This window comes from Trichosurus vulpecula, chromosome 7, assembly GCF_011100635.1.
Source record: "Trichosurus vulpecula isolate mTriVul1 chromosome 7, mTriVul1.pri, whole genome shotgun sequence".
In the NCBI taxonomy this organism is placed as follows: Eukaryota; Metazoa; Chordata; class Mammalia; order Diprotodontia; family Phalangeridae; genus Trichosurus; species Trichosurus vulpecula.
In genome coordinates this window covers 223082327-223104551 of record NC_050579.1, presented here as the reverse complement: position 1 = coordinate 223104551, position 22225 = coordinate 223082327, and the positions used below count along the sequence as shown (strand labels likewise).

The following is a 22225-nucleotide window of genomic DNA, read 5'->3' as shown; positions in this document are numbered from 1 at the left end:
TAGTGATGTCATTTAGGTCTTCGTCAAGAACAAAGAACAAAGAGAACTTCAAGAACCATCTGTGATAATAAGTTGTAAGAGAAAATAAATGTGAATAAAGTTCCTGAAAGGAAGCTATTATGAAGAAATACCTTGCAGATGTAAACGCTCAAGAAAAGCAAAAATGACCACCTGTCAGGAATACTGAAAAGGAGATTCCTTCACTAGGAGGGACATTAGATTAGATGGCCTCTAAAGTCCATTTCAGTTCTAGAATACACTAAAACTTGGTTGTGAAACAAAAGAGAAGCAACATAGCACGGTGAACTAGAGAGGTTAGAAGATGTGTCCTGGTACCGATCCTACCAGAGAGTCATAAGATGTGTCTTAGGACTTTCTCTACATTAGACAGCTGTGTAAACCATTTAACCCACCCTGGAGAGAGAAGTGATCTCTAAGACTCCATCTACCTCTAAAGTACAATTATTCTAAGGTATTCTGTTATTGACAAAGGTCACATTTCTGGAACTACCCTTTTTTTCTAAAAAATGCTAAGCAAAAGCTTTATTTTTTATATTTCAGCGAATCTTTTAAGGAACATCCAGTGATATATGGAATGCTTTCTCTTATAGAAGTAAAGTAGTTAGTCTATATCTGCACCAGGGTAGGGACCATGTCTAATTTAAACTTTTTATCTTACTCAGTGTCTACCACAATATTCAATACACACTAAGTGTTCAATGTCTGCTGAACTGAATTGAAGCTAATCTGACCTATTTATTATACAGGACACGGTTAAGGAGAAGTAAATAAGAGCTAAACTATGTCCTACCTCACTCATGACTCATTCCATGAGCTATGGCAGGTGACTAATACCATTATCCTTCATCTTCTCCAGGAGGAACATTTAATGTCTTCCTAAAAAATGTATCAGATCATAGATATAAGGCTTTGAGACCAAGGGGAATTTGGAGCATGAGTGTATAAGTGAATTCTGAAGAATGTTACTCTACAAACTGTCATTTAGCCAGGCCTTTGAAAATGCCACACCTAGTCATCATCACTGTTTAATATTCATCCAACACACAAAATAGACTAGTCTTAAATGCGGGGAAAGAGAGAAACCACCGGGATCACTGTATATAATGCAGGTATAGTAGATAATAGTAACAATTGTCGACCCCAGTTTTGTATCTCCAATTGTCTATTTGACCTCTCAAATTGGATGTGCCAAAAACACTTTAAATTCAACATGTCTAAAACTGAATTTGTTACTTTCCCTCCAAAACTCTACCCTTTTCTTACCCTACCTATTACTAGTGAGGACACCACCATCTCCCCAGTAACACAGGATTGCAATCCAGGTGTCTTATTTGATTCCTCAGTTTCTCTTCTCCCCCCCCCCACACCTATCCAATCTGTTGCCAAGGTGTGCTATTTCTACCTGTATAGCATCTCTTGTACATGCTTCCTTCTCTCCTCAGACATTGCCTCCCTGGTGTAGGCCCTCATCATCTCATACTTAGATTACTGCAATAAGTCTCTCCCCACTCCAGTCCATCCTTCACTCAGCTGTCAATGTGATATTTCTAGAGTACAAGTCTGACTCATGTCATGCCCCTACTCAATAAACTCCAGTGGCTCCCTATCCCCTCTGGGATCAAATATAAAATCCTCTGTATGGCACTGAAAGATTTGCATAACTTTCAACCCCCAGAGTTTCCAGTCTTGTTATACCTTATACCACTTCCCCACCCCTCATTCTAAACTCTGGGATCCAAAAAAGTTGTCTTCCTTGCTATTTCTAGAAAAAAACACTTCATCTTCTGACTCTGGGCATATTCACTGGCTATCCCTCCATATCTGCTTCTCCTCATCTCCTTCTCCTAGCTTCCTTCAAGTCCTAGGTGAAATCCCACTTTTTACAAGAAGTCTTTCCTGATCCTTCTCCATTCTAGCATCTTTCCCGTGTCGATTATTTCCAATTTGTTCAGGTTATAGTTTGTTTGCTTGTTGTTTCCTCCATTAGACTGTGAGCTAGTATTGTCTTTTGTTCCTTTTAAAAATATCTCCAGCACTTAGCATAGCATCTGGCAAACAGTAGGTGCTTAATAAATGCCTACTGACTAACATTTATATAGCACTTTAAAGTCTGCAAAGCACTTTACATATATTACATCATTTGATCTTCACAACCCTACAAAGTCAGTAGTGTTATTACTCTCATTTTCAGATTTGGACATAAGGCCTAAAGAGGTCAAGCGACTTGCCCAGGGAAACATAGCAAGCTAGTAAGTGCCTGAGGTGAGATGTGAACTGAAGTTTTCCTGACACCAAGCTGAGAATGCTTTTCATCATAGCACTTAGCTCCTATTACTTACGACTGGGAAAATAACAAAAACTTATGGCCGGGTGGATTCCTAAAATTTTGTAGAATAAAAATGATAATAATCATTCATTTTATGAGCTAGAGGAAACATTAACATAGATACTACATAAAAATTTTAAAGATAGTCCAAGCAGGGGGCCCAGGGCGAACAGCCAAGAAAAATTGGATACAGTTGAAAAAAAAAAACAAAATTGAAGTTTAATATCAAGGGGGGAAATGACTAGTACCAGTTCTACACAACAACTTAAAATGAAAATGGCCATAAGACACTATGCTATGTAATAAAACTAACAAAATAAAAAAGTGCCTTCATATATCTAAATTTTATTGTTTTGATGTTATACTTCAACAAAAGGCAATGCCTCTTTTCAGCTACACTATATTTCAATTGCATTAGTGTACTGAAGTGTGGCATTGTATGATTTTTTAACTTTTGTATGAACTTTGATTCATTAGAGCTGTTGAACATGAATTTTTCCACTTTTGTCAATATTACTGGTTCAAAATCTCCACTCCCTATCCCAATTTCTGAGAAATTTCTGTAAAGCCTTTTCCATGTTCACAGAAAATCCCTTTGTCAATGACTCACTTTCAGGAAAAAACTTCTCACTGCCAAATTGTAGGGTTGAAAAAAATACAGAATCAATTTAATTTTCCTTCATGATTCATTATGTTACAGTCCTCCAGAGAATATGTATAGCACTGAAATGGAAACCAAAGAAAAACAAATCTTCAAACTTGCAAGAATTACAATCACTTGTGAAAGCCATCCTAATTACACTATTGATATAGCATACAAATCTTTTCACAATCCTTGATTATTTAAAATGTGGGAGAAATTCTCATTATCTTAAATATGCTATACTGAGAAGTGCAAATAAATCACAATATCAGAACATAATCCTTAAACATTTCACTTTTCTTATTTGTTGTGTTCTTAAGAAAAATATAATTACCTGAAATTTTAAAATGGAAGAATGATGATTGAATTTCCTTTACATTTAATGATATCTGCTTTGAAGAGCAATCAGACTTTGGTAATAGCAAAATTTACTAAGCAATAAATTAGATAGATCTGACTATAACATAAATTCCAGTGCTGGTTCACATTGATAAACTGCATGTTTCTTAGTTCTATAGACCAGTATAATAGTAGCAACAGAATGAATCTTCTTGGATACTTAGTAATTATTTAGATGTGATACAATGAAACAAAATAAAATTTTAGAAAAATGGTCCTATCTTTTACACCTCCCTTATGCAAGGACGGCAGCAGAGTGAAAATGAGATCAGCTTGTACTAAAAAAATATCACATAGTTTTTGACTACTGACAAACCTTAACCTGGTTGTTCATAACCATAATACGAGTTATCTAAACAGGTAAGCAGACATGCTGCTTAAGGAAGTGAATCATGTCAAAATTGCCATGAAGTGAATCATATCAATATTCACATTCTTATTATAAACAAATCTAGAAAAAAATAGATATGTTAAAGTTATAGGGAAAGATAGCTCTTATACTCTACTGGAAATAGCACAAAAAATTCACAGAATTGGTTTTATTGTATGACCAATGGCAAAAGGAAATATCATCATGACATTTTTAGTCTTTTCTTATTCTAGTGCACATAATCAATGTTTGCAGAAAGACCACAATGAATATAGCTGCAATTTATGTACAAATGCTTGTTGCAAAAGAAAAAGGGTTTGAGAAATTCAAAGAATAACTCACTAAGACCCTTCAAAGCAAATCAACATACCTTCTATGTCAGGTGATTTAAATGCAAAGATGGGAATGAGTGATGATGGCAAAGAACTGGAGAATGTGGGTCAGGAATAAAGAATGAGAGAGACCAAAGACTTATAAACTACATAGAAGTCTATCTCTTCTACATCATTAACATTTTCCTCAAGAAAACAATTGGTAAATGTTAGATAAGAAAAATGCTAACTGACAACAAAATAAGTGAAAAGATTATGTTTTATCAGTAAGAAAAGACTCATTATTGATATAGGAGTCATTACCTTGAATAAGTTGCCTGTGTATAGTCAAACCACAGGCTTGTTAGAGAAAAGATCAGTACAAAGGCATAAGAATAAAAATGAAAAAAAAATACAGCATACAATTGAAACAACATTCCCAGTGCTTAGCACAGTATCCCCATACTTAATAAGCACTTAATAAATACATGTTGACTTGTTCACTTGAAAGAAACAACAAAAAAAAAAAGCTTTTCTGACAGAACATGGAAGGGTTCAAATATGTAGGATAAGTTATGACCAATCTATGAAATTATCTATTGTTTTTCTTTTGACAGCTATACTACATAGTGTAAATCCTTAATAATCTTGAATTATCGATTAAGCATGACTTTTAAATTTTACTTTCAATTAGTCTCTCTGGCCTTGTATCTCTTTATTTGTAAAATGAAGGGATTGGGCTCAATGAGTTCTAAGTTCCATTCCAGCTCTGAATTCAACAATTCTATAGCTGATAACTTAAAAAAAAGAAAAACAAGCCAGAGTTAAATCCAAAATGATATTTTTGTTGGTCTGTGGTCACGGCTTTGCGCTAAATTGGCATAGCTGTTAATGCATTCAATCACTAAGGCAATAGAGGTATTTGAGTAAGAAAAACAAACAAAAGGAAGGAAACAGGCCTTCAATTCTGGCTATAGGCATTTTCCTTATGGACATTAGTGTTTCTCCTAAATGGAATAACTTTCTATTAAAAGCCTAAACTTGGCTTGATCATGCTTTCATATGAAAAGCGTTCAAATGGCTTGCAAAGGGGGATTGCACAGAACCAAATCCAAACAAAGCAGAATTCCCTTAAAATATTTCTATCCAAGTTTCCTCAGCCCAGATGGCTTTAATGGCCAGGCTAAAGACTCCACCCACACCTTCCACTCCCTCTATGTGTTGGCCCTTGACTGTCACTAATGATACTCAGCTGTTTTGGCTCTTAGTCTCTTCCTGCCTGGCCACCCAACCTCACATCTCTTACAAGGGGAAAGATTTTTTAAATGAACCTTTTAAAAATGTGATTTCTAAGCTAAAACAATCCCAATAAACATAAAATTTCCAGATCATCTGGGTCTACTATGAATAGAGTACCATGGATCACCACCCCATCACTTAGAAATCTTATATTTAAAGATATCGACTGACACAAACCTATGATCGGAGCATCACTTATAAATCTTATATTTAAAGATATAGACTGACAACAAACCTATAATCAGAGCATAAATAATCCTGAATCAGTTCTAATAATACTGATGTTCCTGTTATCAACTAATTCTAGTACCTTCTGCATGTAAAAGGGACAATTAACTAACACTTAAAAATCCATGGGGGATTCCCACTCACTCTGGGGATGCTCTTGTTGGAATTCTCAAGACAACATAATAATTATCCAACACTATCCATCGCAAGGAAAAAAAAAAGAAGCAGAATCATATCAGGCAACAGCTGTCATCATGGACATCGATACTGGTTGTATTCTGGTCTTAAAAACGCCTTTAAGGTATGTCCATTGGACACTCGGCCAGTTCAAGAGTTACCAGGTTCTTTAGGACTATGAGTTAAAGACCAAAGTATAGATACATTGAATTACTTTGACTCATGCCTGATCCTTAGTTTTCTTGATCCTGTGAGGCAATGAACTATAGTGAAAAAGTAGGAGATATAGAATCAAGGAACTAGGTTCCAATCCCAGATTTGCCACTTATTGTCTATAGGACCTTGAACCATTCATAGGACCATTCATCATCTCTTGGCCCCATTCCGAGTCTATATTCCATAAGGTATTTTAATGGAGGTAGTAGGGAGAGAGGAAGAAATGTTTGAGTCCTTCTGTCCTACTATAGCATCCTGTGAATTGTAAGCTACACAAATGGAGAATCTTGTAACCCAAATTGAATAAATTTGCCCAACAGCTGTACCCAGGGGAATCAGAATTCTAAGAAGGGAAGGGGTGATGGCTCAGAACCTACATGATAGCTTGAGAATATTCAGGGATAGGGTGAGACTGAGGCCAGAGTAAAACTTCTAAGGTCACTACATACCAAACTGAGTCTAGGAGGTGCTTTTACACTGACCACTCAGTGGAGCCATTTGATGGTGTTTTTAAAAGTACCCAGTGCCCCATGGGTATTATCAAACCTTGGAAATAAGGCCAGTTTTTATGGTCTTCATCCCTGTACCTGTTTGGTGAGACAAAGAGAATAGAGATTACCCCAGATTTTATTTTCCTTGAAGGATAGAACTGAGATCCATGGTGTTGTGGTACTGGACATAGGTTGAACATGAGTTCAAATCCCAGCTATAAAACTTACTGCCTATATGAATTTTAGCAAGTCATTTAATTTAGAGATGGAAAGGACATTAGAGGTCATCCAGTCCAACCTCCTCATTTTAGAGATGAGGATACTTAGACCCAGAGTGGCGAAACAACTTTGCCAAAAATTACATAATTTGTGAGCGGCAGAGCCAGGATTCCAACCCAGTTCTTCTGACTGTTGATCTAAAGCTCTTTTCGCTGCCTCATACTACCTCTCTTAGCCTCAATTTCCCCATCTTTAAAATAAGGAAGTTAGATTAGATGACCTCTACATTTTCTTCCTGTGCTAAGTCAGGATTCTCTCTCTCTCTCTCTCTCCCTCTCTCTCTCTCTCTCTCTCTCTCTCTCCATATGTGTGTGTGTATGTGTGTGTGTGTGTGTGTATGTATGCAGTGGTGGGATTCAAATAAATTAACACACAGAACCAAGCTGAGGCACCACCACTGCCACAGTTGACATGGTGAGTACAGGCCCTGCCCCCACTAACAAGTGGTTCACCAAACTCAATCTAAAATTAGGTACCGGTTCTGCCGAACCAGTGTGAACCAGCTGAATCCCACCACTGTATGTGTGCATAGTTGGCCTACACTGGCAAATGGCTATGTTGCATCTAGCAAATCACTTGGTCTCTTTCTAAAACTCATTTATAAAAGTTTCCTCATTTGAAAAATAAAGGACTTTGGCTAGATGATCTTTCTGTAAGGTCTCTAGCATAGTACCTTGAATGCTGTAGGTGCTCAATAAATGTTTACTGGATCAGATTAAAACTGAATAGAGCTCTACCTAAATTTCTATGACTTCTTTTTAATTTATAAGTTGAGAACAATACAAATATATATGGATTTACTAAATTTTAATAAGACCTCTTAATGAATTACATTCTAAAGTTTCCTTTGAAAGAGAAACACATAGGTTTCCCATAATATAGTCAATCAACCAACCAGCACTTATTAAGTGCCTACTTTTGTGAATCAACTGTGGCTTTGACAATATAAAGAAAACAGTGAAAGTCTGTGCTGTCAAAGAGCTGCTAATTCATTAGGAAAGAGAAAACATACATAGATATATAGAAAAAAAGGTAAAAGTACTTTGGGAAGGACATTTGCAGCTAAAGAAATCAGGAAAGGCTTCATGATGAAGGGAAATCTTCAGTTGAATCTTAAAGGAAAATAAGGTCTCGAAGGAGCAGAGGTAAGGAAGGAGTGAGTACATTCTGGGAATGAGAGGGGGGAAATGGAAAGAGACAGAGAGACAGAAACTGAGACAGAGAATATAAAGACACAAAGACAGAGAAATGGAGCATTGTGTATCAGGAACAGGAAAAAGGCCAGTTTAGTCAGGAGTGTACAAAGGATTACCATGCATAATCAGACTAGAAAGATGTGTTGGGGCCAGTCTGTGAGAGACTTTAAATGGTTAATCAATAGTCAGTCAGTCAGTCAACAAGCATTTATTAAGTACTTAGAGGCACTATGCTAAGTGCTGGAGATACAATAAGAAACAAAAAGAGTCCCTGCCTTCAAGAAGCTCTCATTCTAATAGAAATAGAAATAATAGAAATATAGATATAGATATATACAGGGCAAATTGGAGGTAGCCTTAGAAGGAAGGCAATAGCATCAAAGAGAACCAGTGGATATTAACATTAAAATGTAAAGAAATACAATAGTTTATAATAAATAATATTCAAGATCACAGAAACAAAGTGAAATGAGTATTAACTACTGTTTAAATGTATTATTCAGGGGCACTTACACAATAAAACTGCTATGTTTTTTTTTTCTTTCTTAATTCACCTTGGAAGCAGGAGTAAATAGAAGCAAACCATCTCTCCCACTTTTTGAGGTTCCACTGACACTGTGTCCACAAGCTAAATGTTCCTAATGAAGTTAGAAACCACTAATTAATATACAGAAGATAGTTTTTAATAGAGGTATTGACAGACACAGTCTATTAATTGTGGATAATAACAATAAGTTACATTAACAAAGCACTTACTACATGCCAGACAGTGTGTTGTGTAAGTAAGGTGAATTTTAGTGTGTATAAAGTAGATTTTTGTTATTATTTCTTAGAGTGCAGTTTCCCAGGATCTGTGGCCGTAACAATCTCTTGCTTCCAGGTATTTAGATATGAGTTCCCAGGTTCAAGGTTCAAAACATCTCCACCACACTTGCACAGTATTATATAATGATGAATAATATGAACATGTGTGCTGAAACTGTAAACATCCACTGCGAATGCACAATGGGATATAGGGATGAGGTGATGTAAACTTGTGAGGCTATTACTGGCAATATGCCTTCTTTGTCTGTCACCCTATAAAATAGGTAGGTACTAATCAGTGAATGGGGAAGTCTTTAGGGTCGGGTGCACAAACTGTGATGCTGTATGCCTTGACTAGCCCCCATCAAGGCTTAGGGGGAACCCTCTAGGGTTAAATGCAAAAGCTGGAATGTTGTGTGCCTTGACTGGCACCCATAAGGCTTGGCAGTGGGGAATCTGTGTGAGCCTCAGCTGGCTTTGAGGCTTGAGGGAATTCAGGGCAGTGCACAAGTTGTGCCTGTCTCAATTGACCCCATCAAGATGTAGGGGTAGTTGCCCCCCTTTCTCACTAGCCCTGGTGACAAGGATGATTAGGGAATTCTGTAGGAGTTTGTGTTGATTATAAGCAATACTATGAGAAGACTAGACTAGAATAAAGTAAGATTATTAACCCCTTTGAAGCTGTCTTTCCAGTCTGACCAGATCAAGAGTGAACCTGTGCTAGCAGCCATCCAGTGTGCTAGTGTTATTTGTCTTACAGCACTTTACAAATATCATCTCATTTGATCCTCACAACAATCCTGTGAAGTAGATTCATTATTACCTCTATTTTACAGATGAGGAAACTGAGGCAAATAGTGGTTAAGTAACTTGAATATGGTCACAGAGCTAGTATATGAGTGAGGTTAAATTTGAACTCAGGTCTTCTTTTTCCATCAGGCCAAGGTTCTATCCACTGAGCCATTCATATTACCCATACTTCCTAAATCTTACTGCAAGGTTCACATGCACATATAAGTTCATTTCCAAATGTCCACTTGCTCTGGGCAATTTAAATTTATTAATAATGTCAGCATTTTAATAAAAGGATGGTTATTTGACCATCTCTCTCAGACCAAAGACCATTATGGCAGTGGGCTCAGAGTTTACATGCCCTTTTGGAAGTTGAATGTTCAAAAGGATGACAATCAACTCTGATTGTCTAGCAATTAATAAGAAGTGGAATTTACAAAGAGAAGTGGGCTTACTCCAATGAGGGACTGAGCATGACATCCTCTCACCCTTGGACAGAGAAACCATCTCTACACCCAGACCACACCCAGCCTTGGGCAATTTAGACAAAAGGGCCTATCTCCACTCAAGTCTGATTGAATGGAATTCACCTTACACTTGAGATTGTAGGGTTAGTTGGAGTTGAATAAGCTGGAGGTTAGCTCAGCCTTCAGAGACTGAGGACTTGAAATGAGAATAAAGGAAAGGAGGAAATCTGATTCTTCCCAAATCAATGGCTATTAATTAATAATCATTTCTCTCAACATAAAGGACCTATGCAAGATGGTGGACTTTAAAATAATGGTCAATTAAAAAAAATTTCTTGTTTGAAATCAAAATCCTGAGAAGGAAATGAATTATAAAAGAGTTTAGTGAATGAAGATAGCTCTCCAAAAGACAAAAAGGTTATATTAACTAAATTATCTTTTAATGGTCTATTTTGAAACTACAAAAAAAAACCTGCTTTTAAAAAATTTAGACACTGTTTATTTTTAACTCTTAAAGAAAACTATCTCCAAACCAGTGAAAATCTAGAAAGAATGAATCCTGGATATTAAATCAAAAGACGTACACTCAAATTCCAACTCAGTCAATTATTCTCTGAGTGACCTTGGGCAAGTGACTGAATATCTTAGTGTTTCTGTTTCTGTTTGGGCTAAATGATTCCTAAGATCTCTCCTAATTCTGACATTTTGTGATTCTGCCAGCCCAGCCCATTATCAATCTATTGTTATTTTACATGTGCACTTTCACATATAAACACATAAAGACCAGATTCTTTTCATTAGCTAGCATCTTCAAATGAAATTAGAGACACCAACAGCAGAAGAACTACAGGTTATAGCAAAAATACAAAATAAGAAAAATCCTTACCAAGATTACAACATTTTTATAACTAGTGCTTATGCTGAAGAAAGGAAGGGGGTAGCATTTTGTGGTTTGTGGGTTCCTTCTTTCCTTTTGTGGATGGTGCCTGACTATACTAATGTTAAGCTCCCAATGTTAATCAAAATTCCCTAAGAATAAAATGTGCAAAGGGTTTCCCTGAGAAAGTGTGGTTGGTTGCTTGGACACATACACAAATTTCAGGGAAATGAAATATAACAAACTGTACCAAGTTAATAAACTGATAAAAATTTTTGGAAAAACTTAGTGTTAGGCTTCAAATTCAGCAGGAAAGAAAAGGGCTATAACTTAACATGTCAACACATTAAAAAAAATACTTCAAGTAAAAGCAAAAATATTCATGTTTTCCTCATGATTAGAGTATAACATTTCAAGAACCCCAAGGATCAGCTCTTCTCTAAGAAATACCCTCAGTTTGAAATATTTGCCCTCCTTATAAAACTAGCTAGCTGCTAGATCAGATAGGGTACATATTGTCAGTGGGACCTTCCTTTGAGGTTTGTGGCTTCCTACACTCATTTTGTGGTTTATATCTGGCCGTTTCAACAATAGGCTCTTAAAATTAATCACAATGCTTTAAGATGAAATGTTCAAGAGTTGCTCCCTCACCAACATATATACCCAGATACACACACACACATACACACACACACACACACACACACACACACACACATTTATTTATTCTACAAAACATCACTTGGAAACACACAGAGAGCCATCATTCAGAAAGCCAATGCACCATATCATAGCAGTTTGGAAAGAATGGGAGAATCCAAATTCATCAGGGGAAAAAAATAAGATGTGATATGTCACCCTGCAGGACACGTTCCTATTGAATTTTCCAGAAGTATTTTAAAAGATGATTTCTTTTGTAACTATCTTGAATTAATATCGTTAGTATGTTGAGATGTCTTAATACCTTTCCACCGGTAAAATTCATAGGATAGAAGAGTCATTTGTAGATTTCATTTTTCAAAGTAAGTTTTCTCTTTTAATCATGTATCCCAAAGAATATAAATGTCTTTAAAAGTCAAATCAATATGAATTTTCTTTTCACATCTGAACCAATTTTAAGTTTGTATTTCTTATAAACTACCATTTCAATAAAAGAGAAAGCCATAGGAATAAGTAAAGCCATGACACCAGTTAGACTATAGCTCACACTACTGGAATATGTATATTATATGGAATAAAGATCAACAATATTTAAGGGGGAAATGGAGAGATATGGGGGAAGGGGTAAAGGGAGAAAAAGGAGATGGAACATGGTACTTAACAAAGTGATACAAAGCTAATTTTACAATGACAGGACTATAGATGACTAAGCTTTTAGTACTCACAGGCTTACCATCTTGACCAGGCTGTCCTGGATAACCATGATTCCCAGGTTGTCCAGGGTCTCCCTTGAAAGACAAAAGTAAATAAATATATCACAAAATAGCTCTGTCCATCAGTATAACAAAAACATAATGTAATTAATATCATGATGACAATCTAACCTCTGTCTCCTAACAAACCTGTGGCCTTCAAAGAATGGGCAATAAACTTGAGCATATTTTTGAAAAATTAGTGACTACACTAGAGTATTGCTATAACCAACATTGCAAACCAGAAACCTACCACTCACTAAACAAAACAAAACAAAAAACAATTAATGGGAATAAGACTGCATGTTTTTCTCCAATTCTGGTAAAGACTCATTTAAATAGTACTAAGTTCTTCATCTCTCTTTCTAGGAGCTTGGCTTGGGGCATCCTGCTGAAACTTACAACTTAAACTCACTCATTCAGTCAGTCCTAAAAAGTGCCTGAAACAGATATAAATGAATTAGAATCCACTCTTTAGCACGTGGGCCATTCTTTTGGGTAAGAGATTATTCCTGTAAAGTCCAGTGATTAAGTTTTAACTAAAGGCCTATATTGGCTAGAAAAAGGCTGTATGAAGTCAATCTCCTTGTTCCAAAACAATTCTTTAGGTTACTGGCTGGAGTGCTGAAATGCAACAGGAAAAGTGAAAATGGCTCAGTTTATTTCAGGGGCATAAATGGAAATGTGAAATAATATTTTAATGTATCATCCAATACTCCAAAGGGACTTTAACAGAAAAAAAGAGAAATTACATTCTTAAATCTGATGCAGAAAGAATAATTAAAAATCTAGAAACAGCAGCTGTAAAAATGCAAGTAACCTCTACCTAATGGGACATATTTTGCAAATAACATCTCCTCTTTAGCAGTGGGAGGGATGGGAGATGGAAATGAGATACAGAAGCCTTTACTAGGGCAGTAAGAGCAGAGGTAGTATAATTGCACTCTTACGTTTTTGAGAAGATAGTATGTGTGTGTGTGCATGTGGATGTGTAAGTGTACTTGGGTTTGCTTGTGTTCCCTTCCTCCAGTTCTATAAATAAAAACTGTCTAAAAGATACAAAGCTCATCTTCCACAATGGCTCCCAAAGCATGGATCATTCTTTTCACAATAGAAACACATTCCAGCAACATAAATTTTCCTGCAGCTTCATTATCATTCAGAGAAATATTCGAATGTTTAGGAGAAAAAGAAGAATAAAACCTTCCACTAGACAAGTTGAAAACTTTTTATAAGGAAGAAGTTAAGAAGGATAGCCATTGGGAATGGAAACTTTTAAAAAGTACTTTAGAGCACTTTCTAGCCTGAGATCTCTCTTCTATTAAGTTACCACACATCTGCCTTTCCTCAGACCACAGGAATTTCTGCTACAATTCATGATCCCATGATTCAGCTACCAGAACTTAACTTCCTTCTTTTACTTTTGTCTATGAGTACTTAGCATACCTATATCCTTTTGTTGTAAACACACACACAGAGTTAATAAATATCACTAACAAATGATGTTCTATTTAATGTTCAAGACATCACGTTTTGTTAAACTAACAGTCATTCTGACTTTCCAATTGTCTAAGTTAAAAAAATTCTATAAAACATGACTTCTTTAAATGAAAGATATTTTAAAATTAACTTCTCTAAATTCAGTCCAATGGCAAACTGATAACAAATCCAAAAATCATAAGCTAAAGTCACAGAATTTCAAGTCATCTGGCCAAACACATACCTAAGCATGCTATGACCAAATCTCAGACCAACTTTAGAAATGATGCCAATATTGAATAAATGGATATAAGATGAATTTTCAGTTTTATTTTTGTGATAGCATTTGAGCTTTAACATCTTCAGGTTTAGACTTTAATTGTAAACAGAGAATGAAACAAAGGATGAAAATTTATGTGTGGGATTGACGTACAAGCTAGAAAAATAAAAATTATGTGTTTTGATAATAGGACTACAGACTATAAAATGAAGATGTTCCAGTTGTGGTGAAATTGTGATGCTAGCAATTTAGAAATAGGAAATTGAATTAAATTTGATATTACACATTCTAATTTAATCTAATCTGAGCCATTAGATTTGGCATGAGAAGTTTTACTTGCAACATTAAAATCAGTTACAGTCTTATTTTGCATTTGATATTTTCATTTTGCCAATTTAAAACCAAATATTACCAAGTGGGGGACAATGAAAAATAATACTTTTTTTGCAAATCATACATCTACCTTGAGCAGGAAAAATCAGTTGGTTAAAGCATGATGCTCATGGGGTTCATGGATTCTATTACCACCAGTACAAAAACTGAAAATATTTGCCCCATTGTCATGGGGACAATAGCATCATCTTCCTATTTAAAACACTGCTAACGTAGGCATATAAAAAGAATTATATAAAGCCAAGTTTATAATGGTTACTTTAGAGAGAGTGTGGTACAATTCTCCAAGACTTAGTTGCAGATGTACATTGATAAAAGAGGTTCTCTCACTGGGATTTCTATCAGTGAAAATTACAGGTTCACATAAAAATATTACATTGAAATGAAAGACAAAGATAGTAAATGGTACATAGGCATGTGTATGTGTGAAGAAAAGTCCGTTTTTCTTTACTACAACTGCATCATAGAATTCACTCACTTTGGGGCCTGGGAGTCCTGGTTTTCCTGGTGGACATACACAGGGAGCTGGGGTAGAGCCAACATCACTGGGACCATTCAAGCACTATGCAAAGCAAATTAACAATAAGCAAAAACATAAGCTTAAAATCTTTCAAATTTTCAAACATGCATTTGAGTGAATCATTGTAATAGCATTTCACCATCACTTGGTCCTTGGTCCTTGAACAGAGTACCACAGGTGAGAGAGTGTGACCAGAAAATCGCCATGGTAAAACCTTTATACTGTCTTTCCCAGCTTACTAATACAGATCACACAAGTTCAGAGACATGATATGTGAGAATTTATTAAATTCTTTTATCATCCCTCCTCAATGTATCTATCATGTACATTTCTTGATCTTTGACACAGAATCCATCACTGTTTGCACTGGTTAATTAGCTCATTGACATTTGTATCTCTTCAGTTAATGTCTCTATATGTGAGATGTTGGGAACAAAATAAGCATGGTATCTTTGGACACTGCAAGGTTGCCCAACACAATGTTTTGGGATGCTTCTTCAGCTAAGAGCAGCACAGGAAAACACCTGAGCTTGGAAAATATATTGACTACTAAGACTGCATATCCTCTCTAAAAATGAAATAGATGGGTTCCTCTGAGTTTGAGCACATAAAGAAGGTTTGATGGTAAATTATATATCCTGGCCCCCAAAACTAGCCTACTACTCAAGAACCATCCTAAAGAAGCCATCCTGTTGAATCAGCCTGAAGCATCAAGTTTATTAAATCTGTTAGCAAACAAAGAATACCAGTAGGACCCTTTGGAATTTCTCCAATTCTTCTGTCAGGTCCCATCCTACAGCAAGGTTATATATTATAATCTTATTTCAAGCTCTTTGCTTGGCGTCTTATGATCCCGTCACCAATGTTACACCACTAATTAAAGTAAAAATAACTTTTATTTACTGCAAGAAAAATTTCATAGGCACTTTCCATTTTAAGCCAATCTAACAGGGAAATCCAAGTCAAGATGACTTCATTGAATATGAAAATTTTGATTCTGTAGTATATGGCTACATTTATAAAAGCTGTTTCAAACTGGTCAATCTACTTACAGTTGTTAGAAAAATATTTAATATGCCCAGAGTGCTCGTGTGACACAGTGAATAAAATGACTCAGGCTTACCTCTCCATTCTGCAACAAGAACAAAAACAAAATATATAACTAATCAAATTTATGTAAAATAGATCTATAATCATCATATTCAATATAGGTAAGGGATCATATTATTTTATCAAAACTTAGGAAAAAGGATAAGAATAACTCATATTTATATATTACTTCAAAATTTGGAAAGTGCTTTCTTACAACTATCCTGTGAAGTAGATACAGTATCACTATTGACACTTTACAGGTCAGGAAACTGAGGTTTACATAGGTTGAGTGAAACCCAAAGTCATCCAGCTAGTAAGTACCAGAGACTGAAATTGAACACATTAAATTCTGAAATTAAACAAATTAAATTCTGAAAGCAATTTAAATATAATCAAATAAATGGCAGCCAAATTATAAATTACTATCATCTTTTAAAAGTCTATCTTAAAGAAAGGACATGTCCAATAATCAAACCACATCTGATATTAACCATATAATATATCTCTTTTCCTTCCCACAATAAATTGGATATCCAAACAAGTTGTATATTATTATTGTATAATATCATATAATTATCATATATTAAGTTATTATTTAAGTTTAAATTCCTTTAGTTTTTTCCTATTACACTTTAGTGAGTTCCTTTTCCTGCATGCACATGTTCTATGAACTCACAGAGGTCTAATTCAGAAAACAAACCAAAAAAAATGAATAATCAATATTTATTCATTGTAAATGGCAAAATACACAATACTTTACATGCTTGTTATCATATTTGCCATAGCTGGGCCTAATATTTCAGATAATAAGTGAGAGATTTGCCCAGTTATTTTAAAAAGGTAATTAAACATTCCTGCCATAGAAGTAAAAAGTATAAAAGGATTATAAATCTGGAGTTGGAAGGTATTTTAGAGGACATATATTCTAACTTGTCCATTTTGCCAGTGAGAAAAGTAACAACCAGAGAGAGAAAATGGTCACATATCCAGCAAGAGTGGCAAAGCCAAAATCTGAAGCCTGGTCCCTCTACCCATTGTGTTTTTGACAGAATACCACCTATGTTAGTGTTGACCTGGTCCAAATACTTCATTTTTATACAGAAATAATCACAATCACAAAAATTACTATACCTTTTTCACATTCTGTGAGAAAATAAAAACACCTTTAGAGAAAGTGGGCTGGGCTTTTCTTATAAGTGTTTCCCACTTTCCTGACAGGGACCATTGCTTTGCACTTCTCATTCCCATTCAGGCATTGTCATAGTGTGATTTCCCTTTCATACAGTAAACCTCAAAGTAGTTTTCTTTCGCATGTAACAATTTCTACTCATGTCAAAAAGAAAATGAACTGTAAAATACACATTAATTGAAGGCTAAACCATCAATCTGTTTCTGATTTGTTCTACCATTGCTGAAGCAAAAGCTTAAAAGTGAACCTGTTCTACTTACAAATCCAGGGATTTCACAAGCTGTTTCACGGCTGTTTTGTTCTGGGTCACAGTAGATTCTTAGTTTTTGGACATCAAACTATAAACAGAAAAACAGTAAAGTAAGTATGGTTTAAAGAAGGGCACATGACAATTCACTCTGAGTATAATAAAGAAGACACAAGTATCACAAATTTCAAATGAATTAGCAATTGTTAGAAGCTCAAAATCATAGCATTCAATTAAATGCAATGCATTAAGCAATGGTGAAATTATTAGTATAGCCTGGTAGTAGCAAGATAATATCATTATGATAAGAAAAAAACCCTTTCAAGATCTACAAAACCCAGATTTTTCATGGTCCTTTAATATCCCTACACTTAGAACTGGTCCAGGTCTAAAGAGGATTTCCTAGGATGGTTCTTCCCAGGTCTTCCCACAATAATTCAGAACCCCAAGAAGAGTCCTAAAATTTCAGAAGATTCTCTGTAGTCACCTCGGAGCTCAAGGTTTGAAATAGGAATACACAATATTTTGAATAGAGGTAAGTGGCCAAAGTTATGAGGCCTCATGCAGTAGCTCACTCATTCTTAATTAACAGTTTCACTTCTTCTTACTTTTGAAATAGTTATAATTATTAGACATAAAATATTGTGCCACAACAGTATGTGTAACCCATCACTTGACAGCTGTATCTTACATTACATATCCTGTGAGTTGGAGCTACACTCCACAGATGGTGAATATCTACATTTTTTAGAAATGGTTTATTATTTTAACCTATGAGATAAACTCTTGTCCTCCATCTCTACAATTCTGACTCATTCATAAGCAATGTTTTGGGTTTTTTTAATAGCTTTAAGTGTAAGCTAAAGACAATCCATGACTATTTTGTTTTCACATGACATTCTCATTTTCAAAAAGCTTTAACTTTCAAGTACATCAGATTCTATGATTTTCACTTATTGCTCTAACCATGTTCTTTTCTATATCCCTGATGTCTCTTTTCTTCAGGGAAAAACTAAACCTAAGAGTGGGAAATCCCACGTGTTCTGGGAAGCATTTTCCACAAACCATTGTATAGGTCTGCTAAAGTTTCATTTAGTTCCTCTCCCCACAAAAAGTAAACCAGTTTATTAATAAGCAAAAACCCTATGACTGAAATATTTCAAAAGGAATATTGACTATTAAGTTAAAATCATATATAGGATATGATGCTTCAAATGCCAGCAAACACTTAATAACATGCATTGTAAAATCTGAATAGTGGAACTTACCTGGACAGTTTCTTCTTTCCCAGAGTATTTCCCTATTTGAGTTTGGCCACTGACATAAATACCTAAAACTGGATGTAATGGCTTGCTTTCTATTTGCTGATCATCAATATACAAAGTTACATCCTTTTCAGTTACTAAGAGGCGGATTTGATGCCAGCCTTCATCAAACAGAGTCTATAGACACAGACAAAAAAAAGGCAATTTTTACAAATTCAATTTTAATGAGCATATTAAATGAATAGATAATATAAAATGCAAAGTTGTAGATTTATATTCTACAATATGAATTCCCTAAGTTTGAAGCATAGACAGAGTATTAACTGTTATCCTGGAGAGGGATACGATCCACTGCTTCTGTAGATTAACATAAAACTAGAGAAAGAAACATTAGTTCTGATCTAACCTCTGCCACTGATATATCGCATGATTTAGGTTCATTTTATAAAAACTTATCATTAAAACTAGTTCTATGACCACTCTCTAATCTTATTAAGGCTTACAAAACATTTGGATACATCAAAGATCTATGATTTCACTAGTTTAAAAGGGACTACTTCAGCCACTTCACATTTGTGCCTTTCCTATAAAATCTTAGATAACTTGCTTAAGGTTTAATAACTTGCTTAAGGGTAAATGACTTGCCCATGGTCCCAAAAATAATACGTGTCAGAGGAAGGATTTGAACATAGGTATTCTTCATTGGAAAAGATCCTGATTTTGGGAGAGATCAAAGGCAAAAGGAAAAGCAGATGGCAGAGGATGAGATGGATAGAAAAGTGTCATGGAAACAATGAATATAAACTTGGACAGAATTCAAGAGATAGTAGAAGATAAAAGGGCCTGAATTGTTGTGGGCCATGAGGCCAGGAAGAGTCAAACAGGACTGAATGACTAAACAAGAAAAAACAATTCTAGATTTCTAGTTCTACACTGTATCCACTATACTATGATGCCTCACTACTAAGTCATTTGTATCTTAATAGCATATAAATGTATAAATCAGGCTTCCTTCAATTCCACTATTCGTAAAGCAACAATATCAACATCTTCCATTTCTGTGGCATTTCCATCATGTAAATGATGATGTTCAAGAAGGGACTAGTCAGAGTAAATTCCTTTCTGTCCCCTGAAAACATCTAAGTGCACCTTCATAAATACCCTTAGCATGGCCGTATAGCTTTACCTTAACATCAGGTTCTGCAAAAATGACAGCTTGAGTGCCATTCATTATGCTTGTAGTGGTAAATGACAGAGTTTTTTCAGCTCCATTTAAGGTAACAGCAATCTGTGGCCTTCCATCGCTGGTGACGATCCTCCATAAGTCCCACTTTTTCTTAACTTTGAACCTCTGAGTGGAGACATATACATATGAAGGAGGAAGACCTTCTGGGAAAACATTGCTGAGGAAAAACACACACACACACACACGAACACTGACTCAGTGAATTTTCAACACAAGCAGCTATCTAGGAATCAAGACAAAATCAAGACTGATAGACACTAATCACCTTGTGAGCTCTGATAAATCAACTTGTGATGTTACTTCATATGCTTTTGTCTTGGTTGGTGAAAGCTGAATCCTTTTCTTTACTTTCTTCTTCACACCCAAGCCTAAAAGAATGTCAAATCCCTTTTCATCACGGGCTGCTACTGGAATTCGTGTTGGACAAACAGATTCTAAAAACCAAGAGGAAAAACAACACGGGTAATTGGACATGTACACAACTCATGTATAAAAAATTACATGTGGAAAATGCCACAGAATGAATTAGTACAGATTCAGTTAATCAACAGTTTTAATTTAAGCACCTACTATTTATGTATTATATACCTACTGCACTAAGCACTAGGAAGACCAAGGCAAAACTAAAGCAATCCCTCCATTCCAGGAGCTTATATACTATCAGGTGAGAAAATATGAACATAGATAATTGCATTTAAAATATATACAAAATAAAAACAAGGTAAATTGGGAGGTAAGGCAGAAGTACATAGGAAATATGGAAAGAGTTTATGCAGAAGGTAAGAAACACTCACCAAATTTGTTCAGACTGGATGAATATTCTGAGAAACTAGATGGGACTGTTAAGAAAGTCTTGGTAATATCTGAAAACTATATATCTCCTTTTGGGAAATAGAACAGAAATGAATTAGCTAAAGTTTTGATAGAATGGCTTAAGGGTTGGGGAGGGGAACATGTGGAAGAGAGGGGAGTAGAGGGAGGGGGAAATAGGAGAGGGAAGTAGAGGAAGGGGGAGAGAGGAGAAGGAGGGGAGTTTAAGGATATCTCTATTATACAGAATTCCATCACACTATTTGGTGCTGCTCAGCAACTTAGATTTAAGAGGCAACAAGGGGAAGCTGAAAGAACATACAAAGATCCTAAGAAATCCGGGCATTAGTGCCACCTCTGCCACTAAATAGGTGTGCATTCCTGAACACGGAGCCCCTCTGGACCTCAGCTGGCTCATCTACAAAATAAGGGCTTCGGGCAATTTAATCTGCAAAGTGCCTTCCAATTCTAGCATTCTGTGTTCTATGGATTACAAGCAAGGGGATAACCCTTCTCTTGAAGGTCCTTTCCAAATCTAGGCATCTGTTTTATAGCTCAGATCTCACAGGTTCCATTCCCTTAGGGGAAAAACAGCAACATTGAATCTGGGAACTTCAGTTTTCATTTGGCTTCAATGGAGTTTTACAACTTTGTTATATATTCTAGAAATAAGGCAAGAATTACTCCCTAAGAAGAGTCATTAATATTAACATTACAGTGTTTTATTTAGCAATAAAAAACATTATGTACTTTAAACTTTCCTGGAAAACCAATACTTCAAATTATGTGGAAATTTTATATAGATAAATACTATAAAAGATTTTTTTATTAGACAAGAGATTTAATCCATGTAAGGAGCTCCCAATGAAGAACTCCTTCTTATCAATACAGACCAGAACCTACTCTAACAATTACAATCTTAGAGAGATGCTTGGAGAATTAAGAAGATAAGTAACTTGTCCAGGGTCACACAACCAGTTATGTGTCAGAGGGAGGATTGAAAACTGTCTCTTGATCCTCTAAGCCAAGTTGCCTCTAGTCAATAAACCTACACTTATTAATGGTCTCTCAGTCAAGTCAACAAGTATTTATTAGGTGTTTAGGGCATTGTGCTAAGCAAGCACTGGGAAAAGAAAAATTGATAGCTTCTCCCCTTCAGGAGCTTACATTCAAAAAAAGAAAGACAATGCACAAAAGTAAGCTGAAAAACTGGAGGGAGAGAAGAAGAAACGAGGGTATCCAGGGAAAGCCCAAAGTTGGAAGTGCAGCCTGCAGAAGAATGAAGAAATAGTTGGCCTGGGCATCCTCCATAAAAGAGAAGTCCTGGAAGGAACTAATTGGAGAAAAAATAGGGGCAAAGGGCATTCCAATGTATGAAGTCCAGGGGTGGAGTGAG

At 35.6% G+C, this 22225-nt stretch overlaps 1 protein-coding gene across 1 annotated transcript in view; it reads right to left on the bottom strand.

Moving 5' to 3' along the window:
- Positions 1–22225, bottom strand: part of COL21A1 (collagen type XXI alpha 1 chain) — a 244132-nt gene that overhangs the window by 94576 nt on the left and 127331 nt on the right. Inside the window, exons 4-10 of the mRNA XM_036765998.1 lie at positions 20285–20453; positions 19960–20176; positions 18777–18950; positions 17522–17599; positions 16104–16112; positions 14939–15022; positions 12282–12344 (exon numbers count right to left, since the gene is read on the bottom strand). Coding sequence (XP_036621893.1) covers positions 12282–12344; positions 14939–15022; positions 16104–16112; positions 17522–17599; positions 18777–18950; positions 19960–20176; positions 20285–20453 — 794 coding nt within the window. The remainder of the gene's footprint in view (positions 1–12281; positions 12345–14938; positions 15023–16103; positions 16113–17521; positions 17600–18776; positions 18951–19959; positions 20177–20284; positions 20454–22225) is intronic.